General features: G+C 41.4%; 1 protein-coding gene across 1 annotated transcript in view; it reads left to right on the top strand.

Moving 5' to 3' along the window:
• Positions 1 to 21,865, top strand: part of slc24a3 (solute carrier family 24 member 3) — a 102,496-nt gene extending 80,631 nt beyond the window's left edge. Inside the window, exons 6-17 of the mRNA XM_029449470.1 lie at positions 7,252 to 7,355; positions 8,139 to 8,213; positions 8,443 to 8,468; positions 8,581 to 8,634; positions 9,220 to 9,347; positions 9,826 to 9,986; positions 11,154 to 11,394; positions 13,044 to 13,210; positions 13,604 to 13,718; positions 14,280 to 14,392; positions 16,566 to 16,631; positions 16,779 to 21,865. Coding sequence (XP_029305330.1) covers positions 7,252 to 7,355; positions 8,139 to 8,213; positions 8,443 to 8,468; positions 8,581 to 8,634; positions 9,220 to 9,347; positions 9,826 to 9,986; positions 11,154 to 11,394; positions 13,044 to 13,210; positions 13,604 to 13,718; positions 14,280 to 14,392; positions 16,566 to 16,631; positions 16,779 to 16,934 — 1,406 coding nt within the window. The 3' untranslated portion in view covers positions 16,935 to 21,865. The remainder of the gene's footprint in view (positions 1 to 7,251; positions 7,356 to 8,138; positions 8,214 to 8,442; positions 8,469 to 8,580; positions 8,635 to 9,219; positions 9,348 to 9,825; positions 9,987 to 11,153; positions 11,395 to 13,043; positions 13,211 to 13,603; positions 13,719 to 14,279; positions 14,393 to 16,565; positions 16,632 to 16,778) is intronic.
• Positions 21,866 to 22,265: the final 400 nt, after the last annotated feature.

The following is a 22,265-nucleotide window of genomic DNA, read 5'->3' as shown; positions in this document are numbered from 1 at the left end:
GTGTTGTGTTTGGGCCACACAGGGCACGCTGAAGCTGGAGCCGCCTGACTCACAAGCTCTCGGCTGTTTAGAGAGAGAATGTCACTGCACATTGGGTTGCCTTCACGTTACACAAGCGCCAGCACAAACACACACAGCAAACAAACATAGGCTACAACAAGAAAATACACACACACATACTCACAGCACACAGACAGTGCACACACAGAGCCAGCCAAGCAAATCCCAACTAACACACACAGTCACACCGAGCTATTTTTAGAGTGGCCACTCGATTGCAGACTTATATGCAACAGGAAACGCACACGATGGCGATAAATGAATAAGTGGCATATTTTGGCATGTTGTGATTGGCTGCTGTTGGACACTGATTGATTCATGGCGTCAACTCTGTCGAGTCGAGGGTGGAGGCACAGAGTGGTGTCAAAGTGATATCTCACTCAGGACTGCTTCACATTGAGCAGTTTGTTTGTAAGTGGCACATGCAAGGGGGTTAAGTTTTCTCATATTTAGATTTTTGAATTTTGTTGGGGTAAAACAATTGTTTGGTAAATGGACTGCATTCATATATTTTTCTTGGCTTAGCGACCACTCAAAAGCGCTTTGCAACATAAGCCAGCATTCACACACACATTCACTTACATTATACATTCATACACTTGTGGAAGAGGCTGCCATACAAGGTGCTTATCAGGAGCGATAAACATTCACTCGCACACGGATGCAATTTGGGGTTGTAGGCTTCAGGGTTTTAACGACCAACGAGTGTTCATTTTGAGCCTCAAATATCAATTATTTGAGGTTTGACAGCCGGATTAACTGTCTGAATTTTATGTGCAGGAGTATTTCAGCTAATTACTCTCCTATTTCACTCTTCGTGTTATGGTTTTCAAGGGAAAGGAAAGGAGCACACTGAACAATTTGATATAGCATATATAGTCAACTTACAACAGGATAATTGGTTGAACAAGATTTCTAATCTATTTGTGGATCTAAAATTGGGAGTTTGTTTAGTTGATGAGATTATCCACATGAGTCCCTCAGGATATGTTCCTCTCTCACCTGCAGTAGATATGTATATTTGTATATGTTTTCTCCTTTTCAGTGTTTCAGCATATGTCTGTGTGTATTTTTTCTCTGCAGCAATCCATGAGTTCCCCAGGGATTTCTTTTCTAACCAGGAGCGTGTTGATGGAGCAGTGGGTCTGCACGTCCTCTGTGTGAGTGTTACCTGCTGCCCTGTACAAGTGTATACAGTACATACTTACAGTGTTCACATTTTCTTGCTTTCTTCATTTGCGTTTAAATCAATTATAACATTGGACAATGCAAAATGCTGCTGTGATGGACAAAGCTAAGATTGCAGAAAAAGCCAAATGGTTGGATAATAACGTCAATCTTCCACATTGCACCTTTAATGTGTCTGTGCAGGGGGTGTTGAGTGTTTTTGATTGTAACGTCAGTTAAAGTATTGGAAGCGTTGAAAAAAAGTACAGAACAGTAATTATTTGAATGAAAATGAATTTAGAGCAGCAGAGTGGTGAGTGTGGCATGACTGCTTGTACTGGTGCTTTGGAAAGGGACATTATTTTAATTTTAATTTTAATTTTTCAAGGAAGCCAAACATGGAGGAAGTTTTGAGTTCACAGTAACAGCAGACAGCATCGACAGCAAATGAAACAATGAAACACATCACACACAAAGGATCCATCCTCTGACTGCCAGTGGGGTGTAATACGGAAGTGTTTGGCAGATGTTGAACATGGGCTTATGTGTGATTTGAGGTCACACTGACTGACTCTAAAGACACCAAAACTGCTCGACATGTCACATTCATCTCTGTTGAAGCCTGCTCTGTTCACCTAATCACCTAATGCATAGTAACCAGAATACAGTTTCTGAAGCAATTCTTAAGCTGTTTTAGATGTATGTCTCAAATATGTTCACTGGAGATGCTCATATATTGGACAGGGCTTTTATATACCTGAATGATTGAAGATTACACTAGAGATTGCGAGCTTGGTTACATTGTATATCCCTCATAGCAAGCTGTTAATAGTTTTCATAGGGACTCTTCCTTTGTGTTAAAATAAAAATGCAATTTAAGGTAACTGACCCTTTAACAGTGAGCTGATTGAGACATGTTTGACAGCTGACATGCCCACAGTGGAAAGTGCTACAATTAGCAAAGCATCTGGAGTCTTTGCCACTTGTTGCTTTGGACGATTGACAGATCAGAAGAATAATTTCTTTATCACAAGTTTAAAACCACTCTCACTGTGCTGTCGCTTCAAGCACTCTTATCCACCACATTCCTAACCCCGTGGTACCTTATTCCTATCCCTGAACAAGCGTCTGAAAACACTTGGTTGGAAGGCTAACTATTTAATAAGGTTATTAGACAAGCAGACAATATTAATAATGTATTGTAGTATTACAGCGTATACTTGGATTGTGTCAGGGCTCAGTCTCAGTTTATGTTCAGCTAACATCATGATTCCATTGTCAACAAAGATAATGAAGCACACGTGTTTTATCAGCTGGTGTCTTGTGCATAGTTCCTCACCTGTGTGTGTGTGTGTGTGTGTGTGTGTGTGTGTGTGTGTGTGTGTGTGTGTGTGTGTGTGTGTGTGTGTTTGGCCCCTGCAGGCAGTCTACATGTTCTATGCCCTGGCCTTGGTGTGTGATGACTACTTTGTCCCCTCTCTAGAGAAGCTATGTGAGGTAAGAATAACCTGCAGCTTATTACTTCACTTCCACTGAGCTTACACCACTTCACAATGACTCTTTTTAATGTGCTGTAATGTATTTCTGTGAAGTATAGTATTATCTTTCTTTCTTTCTCTATTTCTCTATTATTTATTTCTCTCTTTATTTCCCTCATCCTCTCTCTACCAGCGTCTTCAGCTGAGTGAAGATGTTGCAGGAGCAACCTTTATGGCAGCAGGCAGTTCAGCACCGGAACTGTTCACCTCTGTCATTGGTGAGAAAGACACAAAAACACACACACACACACACACACACACACACACACATATTTATACATCTTTTGAGGGAACAACCACAGAAGTAGTTCAAAGTAAAACAGATTCTGTAATCGATCTACAGTTGCTTAAAAATACTCCAGAGAAATCAAACACCGAGTCATATCTTATATGGCAATATCCATCCATCCATCCATCGTCTACCGCTTATCCGGGATTGGGTCGCGGGGACAGCAGCTCCAGTAAGGAACCTCAATCTTCCCTTCTCCGGGACACATCCTCCAGCTCCGACTGGGGGATCCTGAGGCGTTCCCAGGCCAGTGAGGAGATATAATCTCTCCACCGAGTCCTGGGTCTTCCCCAGAGTCTCCTCCCAGCTGGACGTGCCTGAAACACCTCCCTAGGGAGGCGCCCAGGTGGCATCCTTACTAGATGCCCGAACCACCTCAACTGGCTCCTTTCAACGTAAAGGAGCAGCGGCTCTACTCCGAGTCTCTCACGGATGGCTGAGCTTCTCACCCTATCTCTAAGGGAGACGCCAGCCACCCGTCTGAGAAAACCCATTTCGGCCGCTTGTACCCGTGATCTCGTTCTTTCGGTCATGACCCAGCCTTCATGACCATAGGTGAGGGTAGGAACGAAGATCGACTGGTATATTGAGAGCTCAGCTCTCTTTTCGTCACAACGGTGCGGTAAAGTGACTGTAATACCGCCCCCGCTGCTCCGATTCTCCGGGCCAATCTCTCGCTCCATCGTCCCCTCACTCGCGAACAAGACCCCGAGGTACTTGAACTCCTTCACTTGGGGTAATGGCTCATTCCCTACCCGGAGTAGGAAATCCACCGGTTTCCTGCTGAGAGCCATGGCCTCAGATTTAGAGGTGTTGATCCTCATCCCAACCGCGTGACTGATCCAGTGACTGTTGAAGGTCACAGACCGATGATGCCATAAGGACCACATCATCTGCAAAGAGCAGCAATGAGATCCTCAGGTCACCGAGCTGCAACCCCTCTCCTCCACGACTACGCCTCGATATCCTATCCATGAAAATCACGAACAGGATTGGTGATAAAGCGCAGCCCTGGCGGAGGCCAACATTCACTGGAAACGAGTCCGACTTACTGCCGAGTATCCGGACACAACTCTCGCTTTGGGCGTACAGGGATTGGATGGCCCTCAAAAGTGACCCCCTCACCCCATACTCCCGCAGCACCTCCCACAGTATCACCCGGGGGACCCGGTCATACGCCTTCTCCAGATCCACAAAACACATGTAGACCGGATGGGCGTACTCCCAGGCCCCCTCCAGGTCCTTGCAAGAGTAAAGAGTTGGTCTGTTGTTCCACGACCAGGACGGAATCCGCATTGTTCCTCTTCAATCAGAGGTTCGACTACCGGCCGAACCCTCCTTTCCAGTACCTTGGAGTAGACTTTACCAGGGAGGCTGAGAAGTGTGATACCCCTGTAGTTGGCACACACTCTCTGGTCCCCCTTTTTAAATAGGGGAACCACCACCCCGGTCTGCCAACCCCTAGGCACTGTCCGAAGCGTGTCAACCAAGACAGCCCCTCAACACCCAAAGCCTTCAGCATTTCTGGACGGATCTCATTAACCCCTGCGGCTTTGCCACTGTGGAGTTGTTTGACTACCTCAGTGACTTCCATCAGGGAAAGTGATGATGATCCCCCATCAGCTTCCAGCTCTGCCTCTACCATAGAGAACGTGTTAGTCGGATTCAGGAGTTCCTCAAAGTGCTCCTTCCACCGGCCGATAACCTTCTCAGTTGAAGTCAGCAGGGTCCCACCCTTGCTGTACACAGCTTGGATGGTTCCTCGCTTCCCCGTCCTGAAGTGCCGGATGGTTTTCCAGAAGCACCTTGGTGCCGACCGAAAGTACTTCTCCCACACCCGCTGCTTTGCCTCTGACACGGCAGAAGCTGCCGCCCTTCTAGTCCTTCGATACCCTGTAACTGTTTCCGGAGTCCTCCCGGATAACATAACCCGGAAGGACTCCTTCTTCAGTCAGACGGCTTCCCTGACCACCGGGGTCCACCACGGTGTTCGAGGGTTACCGCCCCTTGAGGCACCTAAAACCTCACCGCAGCTTCAGCAATAGGTTTTGAACATCACCCACTCAGGTTCAATGCCCCCAACCTCCACAGGGATGTCTGAAAAGCTCCGCCGGAGGTGTGAGTTAAAGATCCCCAGGACAGGGGCTTCCTCCAGACATTTCCAGTTCACCCGCACTACCCGTTTGAGTTTACCAGGTCTGTCCAGAGTCTTCCCCCACCCGTTGATCCAACTCACCACCAGATGGTGATCAGTCGACAGCTCCGCCCCTCTCTTCACCCGAGTGTCCAAAACATGCGGCCTCAGATCAGATGATATGATTACAAAATTGATCATTGACCTTTGGCCTAGGGTGCTCTGGTAACACATGCACTTATGAGCATCCTTATGTTCGAACATGGTGTTTGTTATGGCCATTCCATGACTAGCACAGAAGTCCAACAACAAACGACCATTCGGGTTTAGATCAGGGAGGCCCTTCCTCCCAATTACGCCTCTCCAGGTGTCTCCATCGTTTCCCACGTGTGCGTTGAAGTCTACAGAGTCCCCTACTGGAGCCCCCTGCAGGGCTCCATTCAGGGTCTCCAAGAAGGCCGAATACTCAGAACTGCGGTTTGGGGCATAGGCACAAACAACAGTCATAGTTTTCCCCCCCATAACCCGAAGGCGTAGGGAGGCGACCCTCTCGTCCACCGGGGTAAACTCCAACGTAGCGGCGCTCAGCCGGGGGCTAGTGAGTATCCCCACCCCGGCCCGACGCCTCACACCTTGGGCAACTCCGGAGAAGAATAGAGTCCAACCCCTATCCAGGAGTACGGTTCCAGAGCCAAGATTGTGCGTGGAGGTAAGCCCCACCAGATCCAACCGGTAGCGATCCACCTCCCGCACTAGTTCCGGCTCCTTCCCCCACAGAGAGGTGACGTTCCACGTCCCCAGAGCCAGCCTCTGCTGCCCGGGTCTGGTCCGTCGAGGTCCCTGACCATCACTGCCACCCGTGTGACAGCGCACCCGACCCCAGCGGTTTTGCCCACAGGATGGATGGATGGGAGGCACCACGTAGCTTCTTCGGGCTGTGCCCGACCGGGCTCCGTGGCAAACCCGGCCACCAGGCGCTCGCTGTCGGGCCCTCCCTCTGGGCCTGGCTCCAGACAGGGGGCTTCCTCCGGGCATGGGCCTCTCCTTTCCTTTCCCTTTTTTTCATGAAGTCGTTTTTGAACGAAGTCGTTTTTGAATGACTTATATGGCAATAAGCCAGAGTTATATTATTGTTGACAATATCTCATCTATAGCAGCATAGTTTCAAGTTAAATAGTTAACATCATTAAAGCTGTGTCAGCATGCTTTTCATCTTGTCATTAGAAGGTAATAAATTACATTTAAAGGTTAATGGACAATCTATCAAAAGGGTTTAAATATCTCGGCCTTCTGTTAAACCCCCGTTTAAAATTGAAAGAACGTGTTTAAAAGGAGAGTAAGGGTGAATGTACAACCTTTTGTGCATTTCATGATCTTGTCACATTTGAATTGCTCCTGATCTCATAACCTGGACCTGGAACAGAAATGAAACATGTTACAGTAACATGATTACTTGCCTGCTGTTCATGGTGTAAATATGTGGAGCCACAGAACTCAAACTGGATTATAAGTCAAATCATTTAATTGTTGTAGTTGAAACAGTTTTGAAGACTCTCATGATAAACTACTTTTGTTATAATATGTCTATTTTTTGTTTATTGTTGGTATTCTATATGTTTTCATATCCAGATGTTTCTATTTTATTGCAAAGTAAAGCTGGTTGTTCACAAAGTCGTAGAAATGACTCTTGCAAATAGATCTGTTGAAAACTTTTAGGCTTGTGACCCCTAAATATGGACATGAGTTCAACAGTCATTGTTCATTAGTATGTGATGGCTCTGAGAGGTGAACGTATTTCACAGAAAAAGGAAAAAAACTAATAGAGAAAAACTACAATTTCTTGTGACAGAATTTTAAAGTTCTTATTCCTTGGACGTCCTTAAAAAAAAATATATAAAAACAATAAATGTAACTAAGCTTCAATTGAAAATGATTGTTAATTCTTGACTACAATCACACCACAGAACCATGACAGCGTCACCAAAAAAAAAAATTGTATCTCCAAAATGTGAACCAATATCTTGTCAAATGTGGTCATCGGTATTTGTGTATCTGCTGTACAGGAGTTTTCGTCACGAAAGGTGACGTCGGGGTCGGCACCATCGTGGGCTCAGCCGTCTTCAACATCCTCTGCATTATTGGAGTGTGTGGGATATTCGCCGTGCAGGTACGGCGCAAACACACACACACACACACACACAGACCTATCAATAATGTTTTTTGGTCTCTTTCATTCTCTCGCTAATACACATTCACACAAACATTTATCAAGTATTTGAAACACTTCACTGTTAAGTATGCAGCCGTGAGCTGATCCTGTGCTGACATGTTTGTGCCAAGCCTCTGGCACTATGTGTTCTTTATTTTTAATTTTCCACAGTACGCCTAAGTTTTATAAAAAATAAAAACACAAAAATCATAAAAATATAACCTACACTCTCTCTCTTGTCATAACGGCATTTATTGTGCAGCAAAAGTGTGTGTTAGAAAATGATATGTGTCCCGTTCACTGCTGTAATCCTGGGAGAAAAAGAGAAACATACTTGCAAGATTTTTTTTCTATTCAGATTGCATGTTATGCAAGACCAACACACACACACACACACACACATACACACACACACACACACACACACACACACACACACACAGAGCTTGGTTTATCTTGTTAGTAGTGCACTGCAGTGAGTACATTGTGGGATTTGTTACTCAACAGGACCAAAGATGTAGTTCAGCGTCTGCAAGTTTTTGCATCGTCTTACTCCTTCTCCCTTTCTGTCTGTCTGTCTGACTGTCTGTCTGACTGTCTGACTGTCTGTCTGACTGTCTGTCTGACTGTCTGACTGTCTGACTGTCTGACTGTCTGTCTGACTGTCTGACTGTCTGTCTGACTGTCTGTCTGACTGTCTGACTGTCTGTCTGTCTGTCTGTCTGTCTCTCTCTCTCCCAGACAATCCGTCTCTCCTGCTGGCCTCTGCTCAGAGACTCCAGTTACTACACCTTGTCTATCTCTGCTCTTATAGTGGTAAGGAACAGCTTGATATAACCGAACACAGTCGTATAAACATAGCAAATACAAAGATTCATCCTGCAATCTCTCGGCTGGAGACATATTAATAGATTGTATCAGTTGGACTGATGTGATTGTCTACATGTAACTATGCCTTCAATGTATGTCCACAGCTGTATGAATTACATATTCAAATCTATGATGTTCACTTCTCTGTCATTTTCCCTCCCTTTCCATTTAACAGATCATATATGATGAAAAAGTGGTTTGGTAAGTCTAATCAAGTGTTGATGGTTTAAAATGAATGAATCAACAAGACGACCTCAAAGTGTAATGTACAAAATAATTCTCCTGGTAAATTGATCCAAACTGTGTTTTCCAGGTGGGAAGCTCTTACGTTGATTCTAATGTATTTCGTCTACATTTTGATCATGAAGTAAGTAATTAAGCTTCATTTCTGACGCAGTTTTCAAAGAACACTAACAAACAAAACATTTGTCTCCAACCCTTGGATCGCAGTTCACCTGTCAAAGCACATCAGTATAATGCTGTTCATCTTCACTGGTCAGAATGCTCTCCGAGAACCATATTGGAACTCAGTCTGCTGTATTAAGTCTGTGCTTATTCAAAATGATCACTTCCTGCTGCTCTTTTTCACATTAAAAGTTTTGCATAGACAAATCCTATGGACTTAATTACTGTAAAGCAACTGCAGGGTATCTTGCCTCCATGTAATGCATTATTTTTTATAATCACATGGGTGAAAGTGGATTGGTGAAGACACGATGTCAGACTTTATAGTGGCATTTAATGTTGCTGGGAAAATGAACAAAAACAGAAAACTACATCAAATATAAATAAAGATAAATATTGAAACACAACAAATCAGTTGTTGATCTTAGGTGTCTCGATAAAACAAAACTGGTGAATAATTGCATGTTTGTCATCAAAATTTACAAAAGAAACACACTGCAACATGAATGTTGGATGGGACTTGGATTTGACCTGACCTTTGTTTCAGGATGAACTCTCATGTTGTTCGTTTTCTGGAGAGACGGAAGAAGAACTCGTGCAGTTTGAGGAACGGAGCGGCCAGTAACGCTGAGCTCGACGATGGCTGCGACGCTACCGCTGTTCTACTGAAGAAAGGTACACTTTTTATTTATCAAGGATTCTGAAGTACTGGGAAAGTGGAGAAAATGTTTGATGATGATAAACTATTGTTTACCAATAAATAGGTTCAATTCAACTCCATCTTAATCCACAGCATGTTAGTTACTGAGCTTTACAGGTTGGTAAGTGCATTAACCCGGGATAGAGCCAGGCTAGCTGTTTCCCTCTTCCCTTCTTCATACTGAAGAAAAATAAAAGTGTTGTTCTATTCTTGAAGCGCCACTTCTTGACTGCAGAGTTGTACGATCAGTTGTGTGGAACCCTTTCTGTGGTTACAAACATTCTCAGAATACATTGAGTCCACTGAATTATTTAGGATTTGATTGTGTGTTGCTGAATTATACATTCTGACACAGATATTACCAGGTAGAGATGGATGCGTTCTCTTGGGGTCATGAGTGCATGTGTAAGTTGCATAATTACATGCATGTGTGTGTGTGTGTGTGTCCTTCAGCGAACCACCACAGGAAGCCGTCTGTGCTGATGGTGGATGAGCTGCTGTCAGCGTACCCCCACCAGCTGTCCTTCTCTGAGGCAGGCATGAGAATCATGATCACCAGCCACTTCTCCCCAAGAACCCGACTCACCATGGCTTCACGAATGCTCATCACCGAGGTCAGGACACACAGGCGCACTAAAGCTGCACTTTTAATTGAAAAAACAAACAAAAAAAAGATTGCTGCCATTTCCAATTGGAATCAGACTGCAGTGTGTTTTCCTCAGTGTTGCAGACCGCCTCTTTAACAAGACCCCCGGCCTACGAACCAGCTTGAGAGGCACTACGTATTTTTCTACATTTATCAAGCACGAGTCAAGACACGATGTACAAACCTGGTCCGAACATGCTCTACTGCTTCCAGTAGTAGAGCATACTGATCACAGTATGTGCTCTACTGATTCAAGATCCTCTGCTGTGTTTTTAGGAAAAAGTATCCTAAAAGGAAGACTGTATATGTTGGGTTTGATAATGTTAGCCTGCCTGTGCTTTACACCACCCATAATGCAGATGTTTCTCTGTAGACCAAACATGTTTGCACAAACAGCTGCATACTTGGACAGTTATTGTAGTGATGGCAAACTGTTAATAATTCACATGTTCGAGCCTCTGCGCCCGACCTCGCGGTGAACTCTGAGAACATCCATCATGTGAAGGCAGCTTTACGCTAATATCAACTTTAGCTTCTCCGACAGGATGAGCTGCTTCAGAGCCCTGAAACATGTCGTCTCAGTCGAGAGCTTTAAGGTTACAAGGTTAAAACAGGGAGATTCTGACGACTATGTTCACCAGCTGTCATTTACACTCTGCACTGCTGAGCTACCTGTCTGCACTTTACATGATCTCACTATTTAGTTGTCATTTATGAATCTAAAAATGACACAGAATGATTTTTCTTCTTCCAAAAACAATCTTTTTTGCCGAGCATAAACGTGCACATAGCTGAGTGGATATGGCTGTTTTCATTATAGCCGGTGAAATTATTAGATTCTTGTTACAACATTATTTGTTAATCAAGTTTATAACTGAAATGTAAATATAAAAACAACAAACAAATTGAAATTTTGATATAAAAACGATAACGTGTTCAGTCCTAGTGTGCCGCACAAAGAGCCACATACAAAAAGGACGACTTTTAGTCCTTTCAGTTTGATTTGAACTGACTAATCATTTCTGAATATGTTTGTATAACTGTGTGTGTGTGTGTGTGTGTGTGTGTGTGTGTGTGTGTGTGTGTGTGTGTGTGTGTGTGTGCGTGCGTGCGTGCGTTCGTTCGTGTGACACAGAGGCAGCGTCTAATCAACACGCGGACTTTGACCAACGGTGACTCTGATGTTCCAGTGAAAGGAGGAAGTAGGCGGGGCATAGAAAATGGGATGTCTGGGGCTGAAAGGGGTGTCGGTGTTCGCCATGACGATCGAGAGGCGGGCAACGAGACAGAGAACGAGGACAATGAGAACAATGAGAACGATGAAGAGGAGGAAGAAGAGGATAGAGGGGGACCCTTAGTACCCTTCCAGTGCCCAGGTACCTGCTGGAGATGGATCTGTGTGGAGTGTGTTGTTGAAGAGGATTTATTTGTTGTCAGTTCTGTTTAAAGAAGCACTTATTTGTTTTCTCTCCTTGAGAGACTCCACGAAGATGCAAACAGTCACAGTCACTGCAAAAAAAATTGTACCAGCACGAAACCAGAACATGAGCCATGTGTGTGTTCATCAGTGAGCTTTACTGCTGTTTTCATTTTAGGTGAAATTGATTGGTGTTTTGGTACAGTTGGTTTTCACGCCTGATGCGAAGCAAACAGAAAACTGCACATGAACCGTACTCGAGACCACCGTTTAAAGTGGACCCAGGCACAGGATCAGATTGGCTCGGTAAACGGTGTTCAGGGTTAGTGGTACGCCTTCCAAACCAAAAGGTTGTGAGTTTAATACCAGGGCTGCCACCATTGTACTCCTGGATAAGAGTGACTTACAGTAATGTAATACTAATAAAACAAACTGGACTTTGGGGTTGAGTGTACTTGTGTCGGGCCAGGTCTCTGATGTGAAGCCTCCATATTGTTGAATGATTCTGCTGTCAGTCTTAATGCTCAAAGGGGACATATTGTCCCCCGTCAGTCTGAGCCTATAGCAGTGTTGGGAGTCTGATTATTAATAAATATGATAGCTAATATTAATAAAGCTATTAATATGAATACAATCATAAAGTGGCACTACAGCCATGTAGGTGCAGTAGCTCAAATGGCATTAAACTGGCTAGTAATTATTCAAAATAATGTAATTCACATTAAATCCTTAATGGGGCAAAGGAAAATGATATCCAGTTGATAAAAATAGTCTCATAAAACATACTAGACTCGGAATCAGGAAGATAATTAAATGAATAACTATAAACAAAATGACAGAACATAATTTAACTATTTATTTGCTTTGGGAACTTTGTAGTTTGGATTTGTAGTGAACATTTAGTCCAAACTATTCTGATTTCAAAATGAGTATTACATGTACTTATTTTTCCCATAATTCTTTTACAGGTCGCTGAATGTTGGTTTAAAGGTTACTCACAGTCATGCACAAAATATGTATCCCAGTGAGCTTTCATTTTATTTTGACACGCCGCTGCAGACTCTGTGGCGCTGGACGTCAGTGTTTCTTCTAAATCTTCAATCTTTATTCAAAACCAAAATTATCACAAATAAAAGGGGGGAACACACAAATCACAAAAACATGAAAGTATAAAGTGAATTTTGATAAAGACATGAATCGTTATTAAAACACAGCTCAGCTCTGTTTGCCTCAGTATTTATCTTTCACAGCTGTCAGTCATTTTTGTACAGTAATTCTTATCAAATCAAAGAGTGATCGGATCAAATGATGTCTTTATCAAAATAAGTTGACATTTGATAACAGTTTATCAAGTTAAACAATGTATTCAGTTGTATCGTTCATCTTACTCCTGCATTCTTAGTGCTGTATTTCAACCACGTGTCTCCATCAGATACTGTATCAATCAAGTGCAGATGTCTCCAGATTTCACTATGTCGCTATATAATCCGATATAAAGGATGTATATAGTATGAGAGGGCATAATAATCTATCTTTTTAGCCTTTGCCTTTCTACATACAGTCCATGTAGCTCAGCCTTGACACTTCTCTTGGCCTGTGTGTTTGCAGCGGGGTGGTGTAACAAGCTGAAGTGGCTGCTGGCCTGGCCTCTGTGCCTGCTGCTGTACTTCACCGTCCCCAACTGCTCCACGCCTCGCTGGGACAACTGCTTCATTCTATCCTTCGTCTGCTCCACACTGTGGATCGCAGCCTTCTCCTACGTCATGGTCTGGATGGTGAGAGACTGGGAGAAAAAAGACGGGGAGGCAAATTGGCAGAGATGTAGATAAAAGATTTTCAAAAAGATCTCAGTGATATGCTATTCTTTAATGTCTTGTCTAGCAATTAACATGGACAAATTAATAAAAGTATTCTTTTACCAAAAATAGAATGAAATGATTGAAAATGGGCTGGAATTAAATGAAGAAGACGGGAGGACTAACAGTGAAAACATGATATTTTGTCTTTAATTTGTGTCCAAAGTGTAATTAAAATAGTTTAGCTGTATTTTCTGTACCCATCTCAAACTGACTCATCTTTCTCCTATCTCTCCAATAATAGAAGAAGAAAAAAAAGCACACACACACCAAAATACAAGCAGTAATCGTCTGTCTCTGTCTGTCTGTCAGGTAACAGTGATCGGCTTCACACTCGGTATCCCAGACGTCATCATGGGCATCACCTTCCTGGCAGCCGGCACCAGCGTCCCTGATTGCATGGCCAGCCTCATAGTGGCACGACAAGGTAATTACACACACACACACACAAAAAGGACAGGTTACAAAGCTGTCATTTAACACACACACACACACACACACACACAGGAGTGTGTGTGTGTGTGTGTGTGAGGGGGGGGGGGGGGCTATTCCGCTGTCCCCCCTTCCGTCCCTGTGGTGAGGCTGTAAAAGAAGGGGGGGTGATGAGGGAAGACAGCACGACAGGGTCCATTCCTCCATCCTTTCATCTGTGTTTATTCTTGCTCCGGTCATCAAATATTTAAACTGCTCTGTCTGTCTGTGTGCGGGGGCTCGCTCGGAGACACACTCGCCTCTGCAGTTTAGTCGTCCGTCCTTTGCTTTGTAGCTGCTGTCGCTTCATCGTTCGGTTGTTTCTGTGGCACGTCAGTCCGACAGGTAGCTCCACTGATGTCGCCTGTATCAACTTGTCGCAGCCCCTCACTCCCCCAATGTAACTTCCTGTCTCCCCGTTGCCAACTCACTTTTCCTTTAACGCCGTCTCTCTGTACCTTCCTGTTGCTTTGTGTTTTTTTTTGCTTTACAACTCTATCTTTATCTGTCTGTTTAGGAATGGGAGACATGGCGGTGTCCAACTCCATCGGCAGTAACGTGTTCGACATCTTGGTGGGGCTCGGCCTCCCCTGGGCCCTGAACACCCTGGCTATCAACTACGGCTCGGATGTAAGTGGCACACTTCTCCATGTACTTCACACCCCTTCTTCTCAAGGTCCAACTGGAACTCTTTCCAGCGACAGTGGGGATGTCTATTGCAGTCATTGTTTAGAATTCATAGACGGTGAAATAGGTGCTCCTTAGAACTTTAGATAATCAGCTAATTTAGTTTTTTTTTTCTCACTTTCAGTATTTAAGATACTTTCCATGGTGCAACGTAACACTTCCAGTTTCAATCACCCACAGCATGATGGAAGTTGTAGTGACAAAACTCAAAACATATATAAACTAGATGGAAATAATAAAAATAATTAGGCTGACATAATAAAAGTAAACTGTTGTGTTTGACGCTGTCAGCAGAGATGTGCACAGACATTTTGTAGCATTGGCTCAGTTGTTCTTTTTAAATGTCACCACCACACCCACTGCACTTCCATCATGCCTCCTTCTGATGTTGTAACATTATATAAATAAATACATTTTTAAAAAATTACATAAATGTAATAATAAAATGCACCTCTTGTCCATAAATCCATAACTATTTACAAAATAAAAAATAACAAAGACATACTTTAATTGATATAAAGTTATAAGAATGTGGAGGTTAGATATTTCAGTAATAATTACTTTTTGTAAAGTGCAGCTCTCATGAACATTATATCATTTACAAAATCTAAATAATTTCAGGTAAATATCAAATAACATAGCTAGCCTACACTGGAAAGATCAGAAGGAAATCTCAGAAACAGAGAAATGACATGTACATAATACCACTAACGGTAAGTGAAAATATGTTTTTTGTTATGATTTGGGCAAATAGACCCTTTCAATCCCAACATAGATGCAGAGTACAGTTTACAGCCCGCAGCATGGACCAGGGACACTGAGTTGGAGTCGGCCTTTGCTTGACGTTGTTATTTCATAGAAAACAGAAATAGCCCCAGACACTGATGAAGGCAAGATGGCCGGAAAACGTTTGGTGAATAAAGCATGGTGTAGTGAAGAGAAGAGCTGTGCGTCATGTTTTCATTTTGATGGACTTGCATTGAAGCTCACACTCCTCTACAGGCTGAGTGTGCACTCTCAAAGTAAGACATTGGTATTTTGTGGTTTAACATGCAGGCAAACTGGGAACCATGAGCAGTATCAGACACAATCATCTTTTAATGCAAAATCCATATTCCAGTGTAAAGGAGTAGACGATAAAGAGCTGTGTCTGACTGTCTTTGCACTTGGTCAAACGGTTGCAGCTGAACAGATAAGATAAACATCATATTTTATTTTTTGAGTTTTCTTTGTGCAGTTATAAAACGACCAGTGATGGATAAAGTGAGAAACTATGATGAAAAGAGAAAAGAATGCTATTCAGTAGTCTGTGCATTTGTCATGATTTTAAAAAATCATCTAAAATATCCAAATAACTGAACCCGATGAAACAGAGATTCATGAGATAACACAAAATATTAGATAAGAGATAAAAACTACAAGATACAACATAAAACAACAAAAGCAATTCAATGACAGACAAATAAGCATGAGCAGAGGCTGTAATTGAGGGGAGTATGGTAATAACTGTGTGTGTGTGTGTGTGTGTGTGCGTGCATGCATGTGTGTAGGTGGAGAGAATGAATTACTGGTTTGTCAATAGAAGCAGATGCGTTATGCACCATCACAAATAATCAACACAAAGAAAATAATTGAATGTTTTTCTTTTGTAAAAAGAAATTAAAACTCAGATTAAACAAGGTAATCTTCTCCAGAGTTGTTGTTATTTATTGATTTTGCAAAAATAATGAATAGTTTTTAACAAAAGCATAATTTTTCTGCTTGTTATAACTGCAGGGAGCTGTTCTTCTGTACTCTCCACAATAATATAAGCACAATGCAAGATTTATAAAAGTCCATGACGTTCCATAAAGTTGTCCATACCATAGCGAAAAATGTGAACATTTGTAGAGATTAATTTTGGAGGCAACGCAGTAGAATTAATTGATTTTGCAGCTAAATATTATATATTTATCTTAAACTTATTTTAAATAAGTGTTCGGGCCATTAGAACTCGCTGTCGAGCTGAGAGGGAAAACATTCATTAGAGCAGTTTAAGTTGTATGATGAAAGGATAAAAGTTATATTTCTTCACACTGATGTAATACTACTGATGTCTCACGTTATCTTTTTGCAGATCAAAATTAACAGCAAAGGACTGATCTTCTCTGTGGGGCTCCTGCTGGCGTCTGTGTTTCTGACTGTGAGTGTATGACAGCGTGACAACTTCCTCTCACAGATTTCTGACTTCTCTGTGTGTGTGTCTCAATCTGTCCATTGATCTGTGTACCTGCCTGTTTTTCCACCCACCTGCCCCCCTGTCTGTCTGTCTGTCTGTCTGTCTGTCCAGGTCCTCGGAGTTCACCTAAACAAGTGGACTTTGGACAAGCGCCTCGGTTTCACGTGTCTCTTCCTCTACTCCGTCTTCCTGTGTTTCTCCTGCCTTATCGAGTACAATATCTTCACCTTTGTCAACCTACCAACCTGCCGGGACTTACGGGAATGACTGAGACACACGCAAACATAACACACACACACACACACACACTGATATACAGTACATACGTGCACACACTGTATGCAAGGAATTCCAAGAGAATCCGAAGATAGAATTAGAACCAGAAAGTATAATTCTAAATATAATTAACAGCAAGAATTATTTGCAAACACCATTTGAGACACTCTGTTTGAGAAGACGTCCCACTTTGCTCTTTTTTCGATGCCTGTCTTTCTGCTCAGTGCAATATGGAGCTGCTCTGATGTTTGAGTGCGGGGTTGATTTCAGGAACAGAGATAGAAATGACTGACTTGATACAAGCCTCACACAGGACAGCACTGAGGACAGCAGCCGCAACAACAACACAAATAACCTTTTGTTCGACCACTGGTTGCTCCTGACGAGAGGACCTTTATTTTAAAACTCCCTGTATTTAGGTGTGAAAGTAGTCATGTTTACTAGCTGCTAACCTTTCCTGAGAGGAAAGGCGGGTCTTTTAGATCTACTAGTTGAGAGTAATAATTATAAAAGCAATGATGTAAATGGGTGGGAGCGCGTAGGTTAGCGATGTGGTACGGATAATGTCTAAACAAAGTTAGGGTCAAGAACAGGAAATGTTATGCAGATGGGCACATTTTTCAAACACCATTATCTTAGGACGTTTTAGATTTCCATTAGGTGTTCATAATTAAGTCTGTTGAGTGTGTTTGTTCAAAACATTTTAAGAAACACTTAAAATATAATGCCCCCCCCCCCTCCTACACAGAACCAGGGCATTATACAGTCACCTTTTTATAAATTAAAGCTGGGGTAGGCAGTATATCTTTGCGGTCGTTGGGTAAAAATGCAATAATAACCTCTCAGCATATTGTAATTCTAATGGTTTGACAAAAACTAGACCTATTAACCTCCTCATGGTTCTGTTTTCAGGCTTTAGAACTGTTTGTCCGTGACGGGAGTCTATCCAATCACAGGTCATTTCATTGAGAGAGAGCGTTCCTATTGGCTCTTCTAATAAAGCGTCTTTGCACGATTAAAGCCTGATACAACAGAAGAATATCCTGCAGGAGAAGTTTCTAATCTACCATTGGCAACAACTGCTTACACTGCAAACAACCCTAGAACAGGAAGGACAATATCAGCAAGGCGTTTCAGAGATGTAGGTTAGTAAAAGATTATTACCAACATTTTCTCTCCATCTCTCTAAAAAAAGTAGTTTAGCCTTCTTTGAGCTCATGGCTGCAGCACAACTGTGAAGGCTTAGTGGTTAGCAGCAGGCTAAACAACAGATACATGTTCTCTACATCTCTGAAACACTGGTATTGTAGCGAGCCTCTTACTGTATGAAGCGTGCACATGCTTGTTCGGTGTAGGGAGGACAGAGAGGAGAGCTGCAGGACGAGGCCTGTATTCTCAAATTCTGCTGGGTTTTTTGCCTTTTCCAGAAAACAACATACACTGGGTTATCACTTGAATTACAATATACTAAAAGGTTATTATAGAATTTCTGCCCAATAATGCCCAAAATAAACTGTCTCCCCCAGCATTAACTTCAATAGCATCACAGCTGTAGCTTCTATGTTTTGTACTGAAAAATAATTAGCTTTAAGGAGAATGTTTTTATTTTCCTTCTGTAAATAGCACACCTCTGTAAATACCCCCAGATGTCATATTTATTATTTATTCATGTCACACGCACATTTCTCCTCTGGAAGTCACAAAACACCCGGGCAGGTTTTATTTATTGACCCCGGGTTTCTGAAATCCACACAGAAGATCATTTCAGATGACCGCTCGTATTCAAACAAGCACAATTTTCTCGAAAGGTATTTGTCTTGTTGATTTTATCAATGACTTGATTTAGTTATGTTGTGTGTGTGTGGATGTTAAAAAGCAGAATTCAAACTTGCACTGAAAAGCTGAAACTAGCTTCACTGGGAGACTGTAACTGTTTCTCCCAAAACATGCTGATTATAAGGATAACATCCTTGTAAAATGAAGCAGGTTTGTAGGAAATGATCACGTCAATGTTTTAAGAATAGGGTTAGGGTTGATAATGATCTGCTGCTTTTTTCTCTTCTCAAAGACACCGACCAAATAGACTCAAAACAGCGGCGGCATTATTTCAAACAGCCAAGAAAGTTGGACGAGGTATTTCCTCTGTGGGGGATAGATATCCACATATTCACTCCTCCGGGGTCCCAAAGAGGAGGTGAGGTATTAAAGTGGAGGTATTGTAGGAGTAGAGTAAAGATGCAATATAAGCATCAGGACTTTTATCCCAGCTCTAATACTTAAAGGTTGAGGTCTCAACTTTATTTTTATCCAGGAGTTCTTTGTATTTTGTAATGCCTAATGTCTAGATTTGTCCAGATATGGTAGGTTTGTGGTAAATTGAGATAAATATTCCTACTAGTTTTAAGAGCATGTACAATGTGGTTCGTGAACCCTACGGGGGATTTTTATTCCACTACTGGAGTCGAGTCGAGGCTCGCCAACGAAGTCACATTATTCCTCAAAGACTTCATCACAGAAATGAACACTTCGTCTGTCAGAGCCTGTTGATCCATTCAAATGTCATCTTTTCCTCCAGATTTGTTCATTTGAAATGTCAAGTGCTCTAATCATTTTTATTTTATGGAAGACAATTGCTAAAACACAACTAAGTCTGATTTGTTTCAGGGACATTTTTTATTTATTGAGCAGTAATATAAAATATAAGATCTGATAAATATTGTCTTTCGAATGTACAAATAATTAATGTTATTTTTGTTTATATATCATACACATTTATTTATTCAGAGGCAGAGTACTCTGTGCTATGACCGGAAAACAGGGTTTAAATGTGTTTTGAATCTTATGTAATGCAATAACTATGAGCTTACAATTATGTAAATATGCCGCTTTATTGATCAAAGACAAATTTATAATAGAGTTTAACCTGATGTATTCAAATTGTCTATGATGTTTGCCCATATGTGACACTGTAACAGCATTCTTTATGAAGTTATTTATCAATGACTATACAAACAATCGAAACAGGACTGTTAACCTACGGAGCTCGACAACTCTAAACAGCCACAGTGTAATCATTGTTAAAGTCATTATCAAATACTGTAGATTCTGGTAATAATGTTACTATACCTCAGTGATCAAAGACACAGCTTTGAAATATTCATTAAACATTCATTCGAGTCCCATCGTTTCCTAATAATTTATTTGAAAGTTCCTCTGAAAGAACTATTTAATTTGGTGAAAGAGAATATTCTGAGACAGTAAGTACACAACTCATTTATTTGAAATAGTTGTGTTGAGTTCATAAGAAGTTGCTGTTTTCCAGAGGAAATATATGGAAGCCAATTTCTACCAGAAAAAGGAAAATAAAAATGAAATGTTAGAAGTTCCTAAACTAAAAACGAATCTCATAACTTATTGTTTGAATAAGTAAAATCACACCATTTTATTTTAAATAACTCTAAAATGTTGACTCGATCATCATTTTAATTAGTATCTAAACAATTTGAATTATCATAACTTATCTTAAATTAGTCATTCCTCACATTTATTTATTTTCCTGGTGGAAAAGTGGGCTTCTATAAATTCTCTAAAGACTTAATGATATGACGGAAAACATGACAGAGAGCCATTAAACAAGTAAATTCATCATATATATTAAATGTTCCCCTTAGACACATTTCAAATTATTGCATATTCATCTGACCTGCCTTAAAGACTCGAGGTTACACTACAGTGGAAAATTCAATCAGAACTGTGCAATATCTTTGGTTTGATTATAATTGTTACAAATGAAATAGTTGCCCAGGACCTTCTTCAGAAGTTACACTGATCATGTTCTTTCTAGGAAATTGTTAGGAAGCCGTGGGACCGATGAAAAAAAGTGTCTCTCTTTCAAATCCCAAAATGCTGATGACTGTTGGACTGATGTACACTGTTCAACGTTTAGTTTCAAAACATAAACAGTTGGAGATTTTAAATAAATGAATAAGTGGATCTTTAAGCATATATATTTTAGTATTCCGAGCTCAAACCAGTCAGCCACAAGCTAGCTCCTCCTCCTTTATGGTTGAGTGACTACAATACAGATATTTACTCTATACTATACTGAACAATCACTGGTTACAAGGCATCAATCATTCCTTCATGTTTTGAAGTATTATCAGTATCTTTACAACCCAGGGCATTTTTTTCAGTTTATCATATATCAGAAACTATCTGTATCATGCACTTTTAAAAATTGATGGTGCAGATTATTTGGTTCATTACTATCTGTGCTGCTATTCACTGCATGAACCTAACACCTGAAACATGGGCTACCATGTCTTTGAATCTAACCAAACTAACACAAAGACGCTCACATTTTGAAAAGAGGTGTCTTGTAGAGGAGATTTCTAAATAATTTGTGATATTCACATGGGTGATATTGCTGATGTACATATGTATATAGATAGGTGTAAATGTATTTATATATTTTTTGTCTCAATCTGTATATCTGTTGAATATATTTTCATAGATCCTAGGTCTCCCTTGTACCCCCCTTTGATGTGTTTGAGACCTCTGAAGCTATTGTCCTTTGTTTACTCGCATGGAGATATTTCAATATAATAAATTATTTATGGTAAATCTTAATGTACTTTGGGATGAGAGTCAAATGAGTTTTTAGATGGCACTGGATTTAGTTTGAACTGGATATCCTAGATGACTGCATGCTGTTGCTAGTATGGGATATAAGCGATGGAGAGTGAGAGTGAGAGTGTTTGCAGATGATACGTTTCTCTATGTATCCAAGCTTTACCTCTTCATACACAATAAACTTTTCAACAGATAGGTTTACTTTGTGTTTAGATGTTTTAAATGTAATTTTGAGAGATAATTTTGCTACCTGAGCATTAATAAAGTTGTCTTTGCTTAAGGTAACACAAGCCTTGTCCTGTAGTAAGTTTTTGGACATACAAACTCACATGCATGCAGAAACTTCCTCATAAGGGCTGACCAGTACCAGTACCTTTCATATGTATCATTTAACAGTTAAACAGTTACTTTTACTAAAGTGTCATACACATGAAGAAGAAGAAGTACTCTGATCATTAACTTAAAGGTTCTCTCTAATTAATTCAAAGCATATCTGTGATTGAGGGATTGCCTCCACACTGCTCTTAACATGGCATTGACTGAGCTGGCATCTAGCAGCTAATGGTGCTAACAGCAAAAACAGTGCAAATAACGGCAACACTTCTGACAAAGCTAACAGTGTTAACCTGCTGATGAACCAGAGGGCGGGCATTACGTTTCTGTGACAACGCGGTGAGTCGGGATAGCGTT

Source organism: Cottoperca gobio, chromosome 15, assembly GCF_900634415.1.
Source record: "Cottoperca gobio chromosome 15, fCotGob3.1, whole genome shotgun sequence".
Classification (NCBI taxonomy): domain Eukaryota; kingdom Metazoa; phylum Chordata; class Actinopteri; order Perciformes; family Bovichtidae; genus Cottoperca; species Cottoperca gobio.
This window is presented reverse-complemented; position numbering and strand designations above follow the sequence as displayed.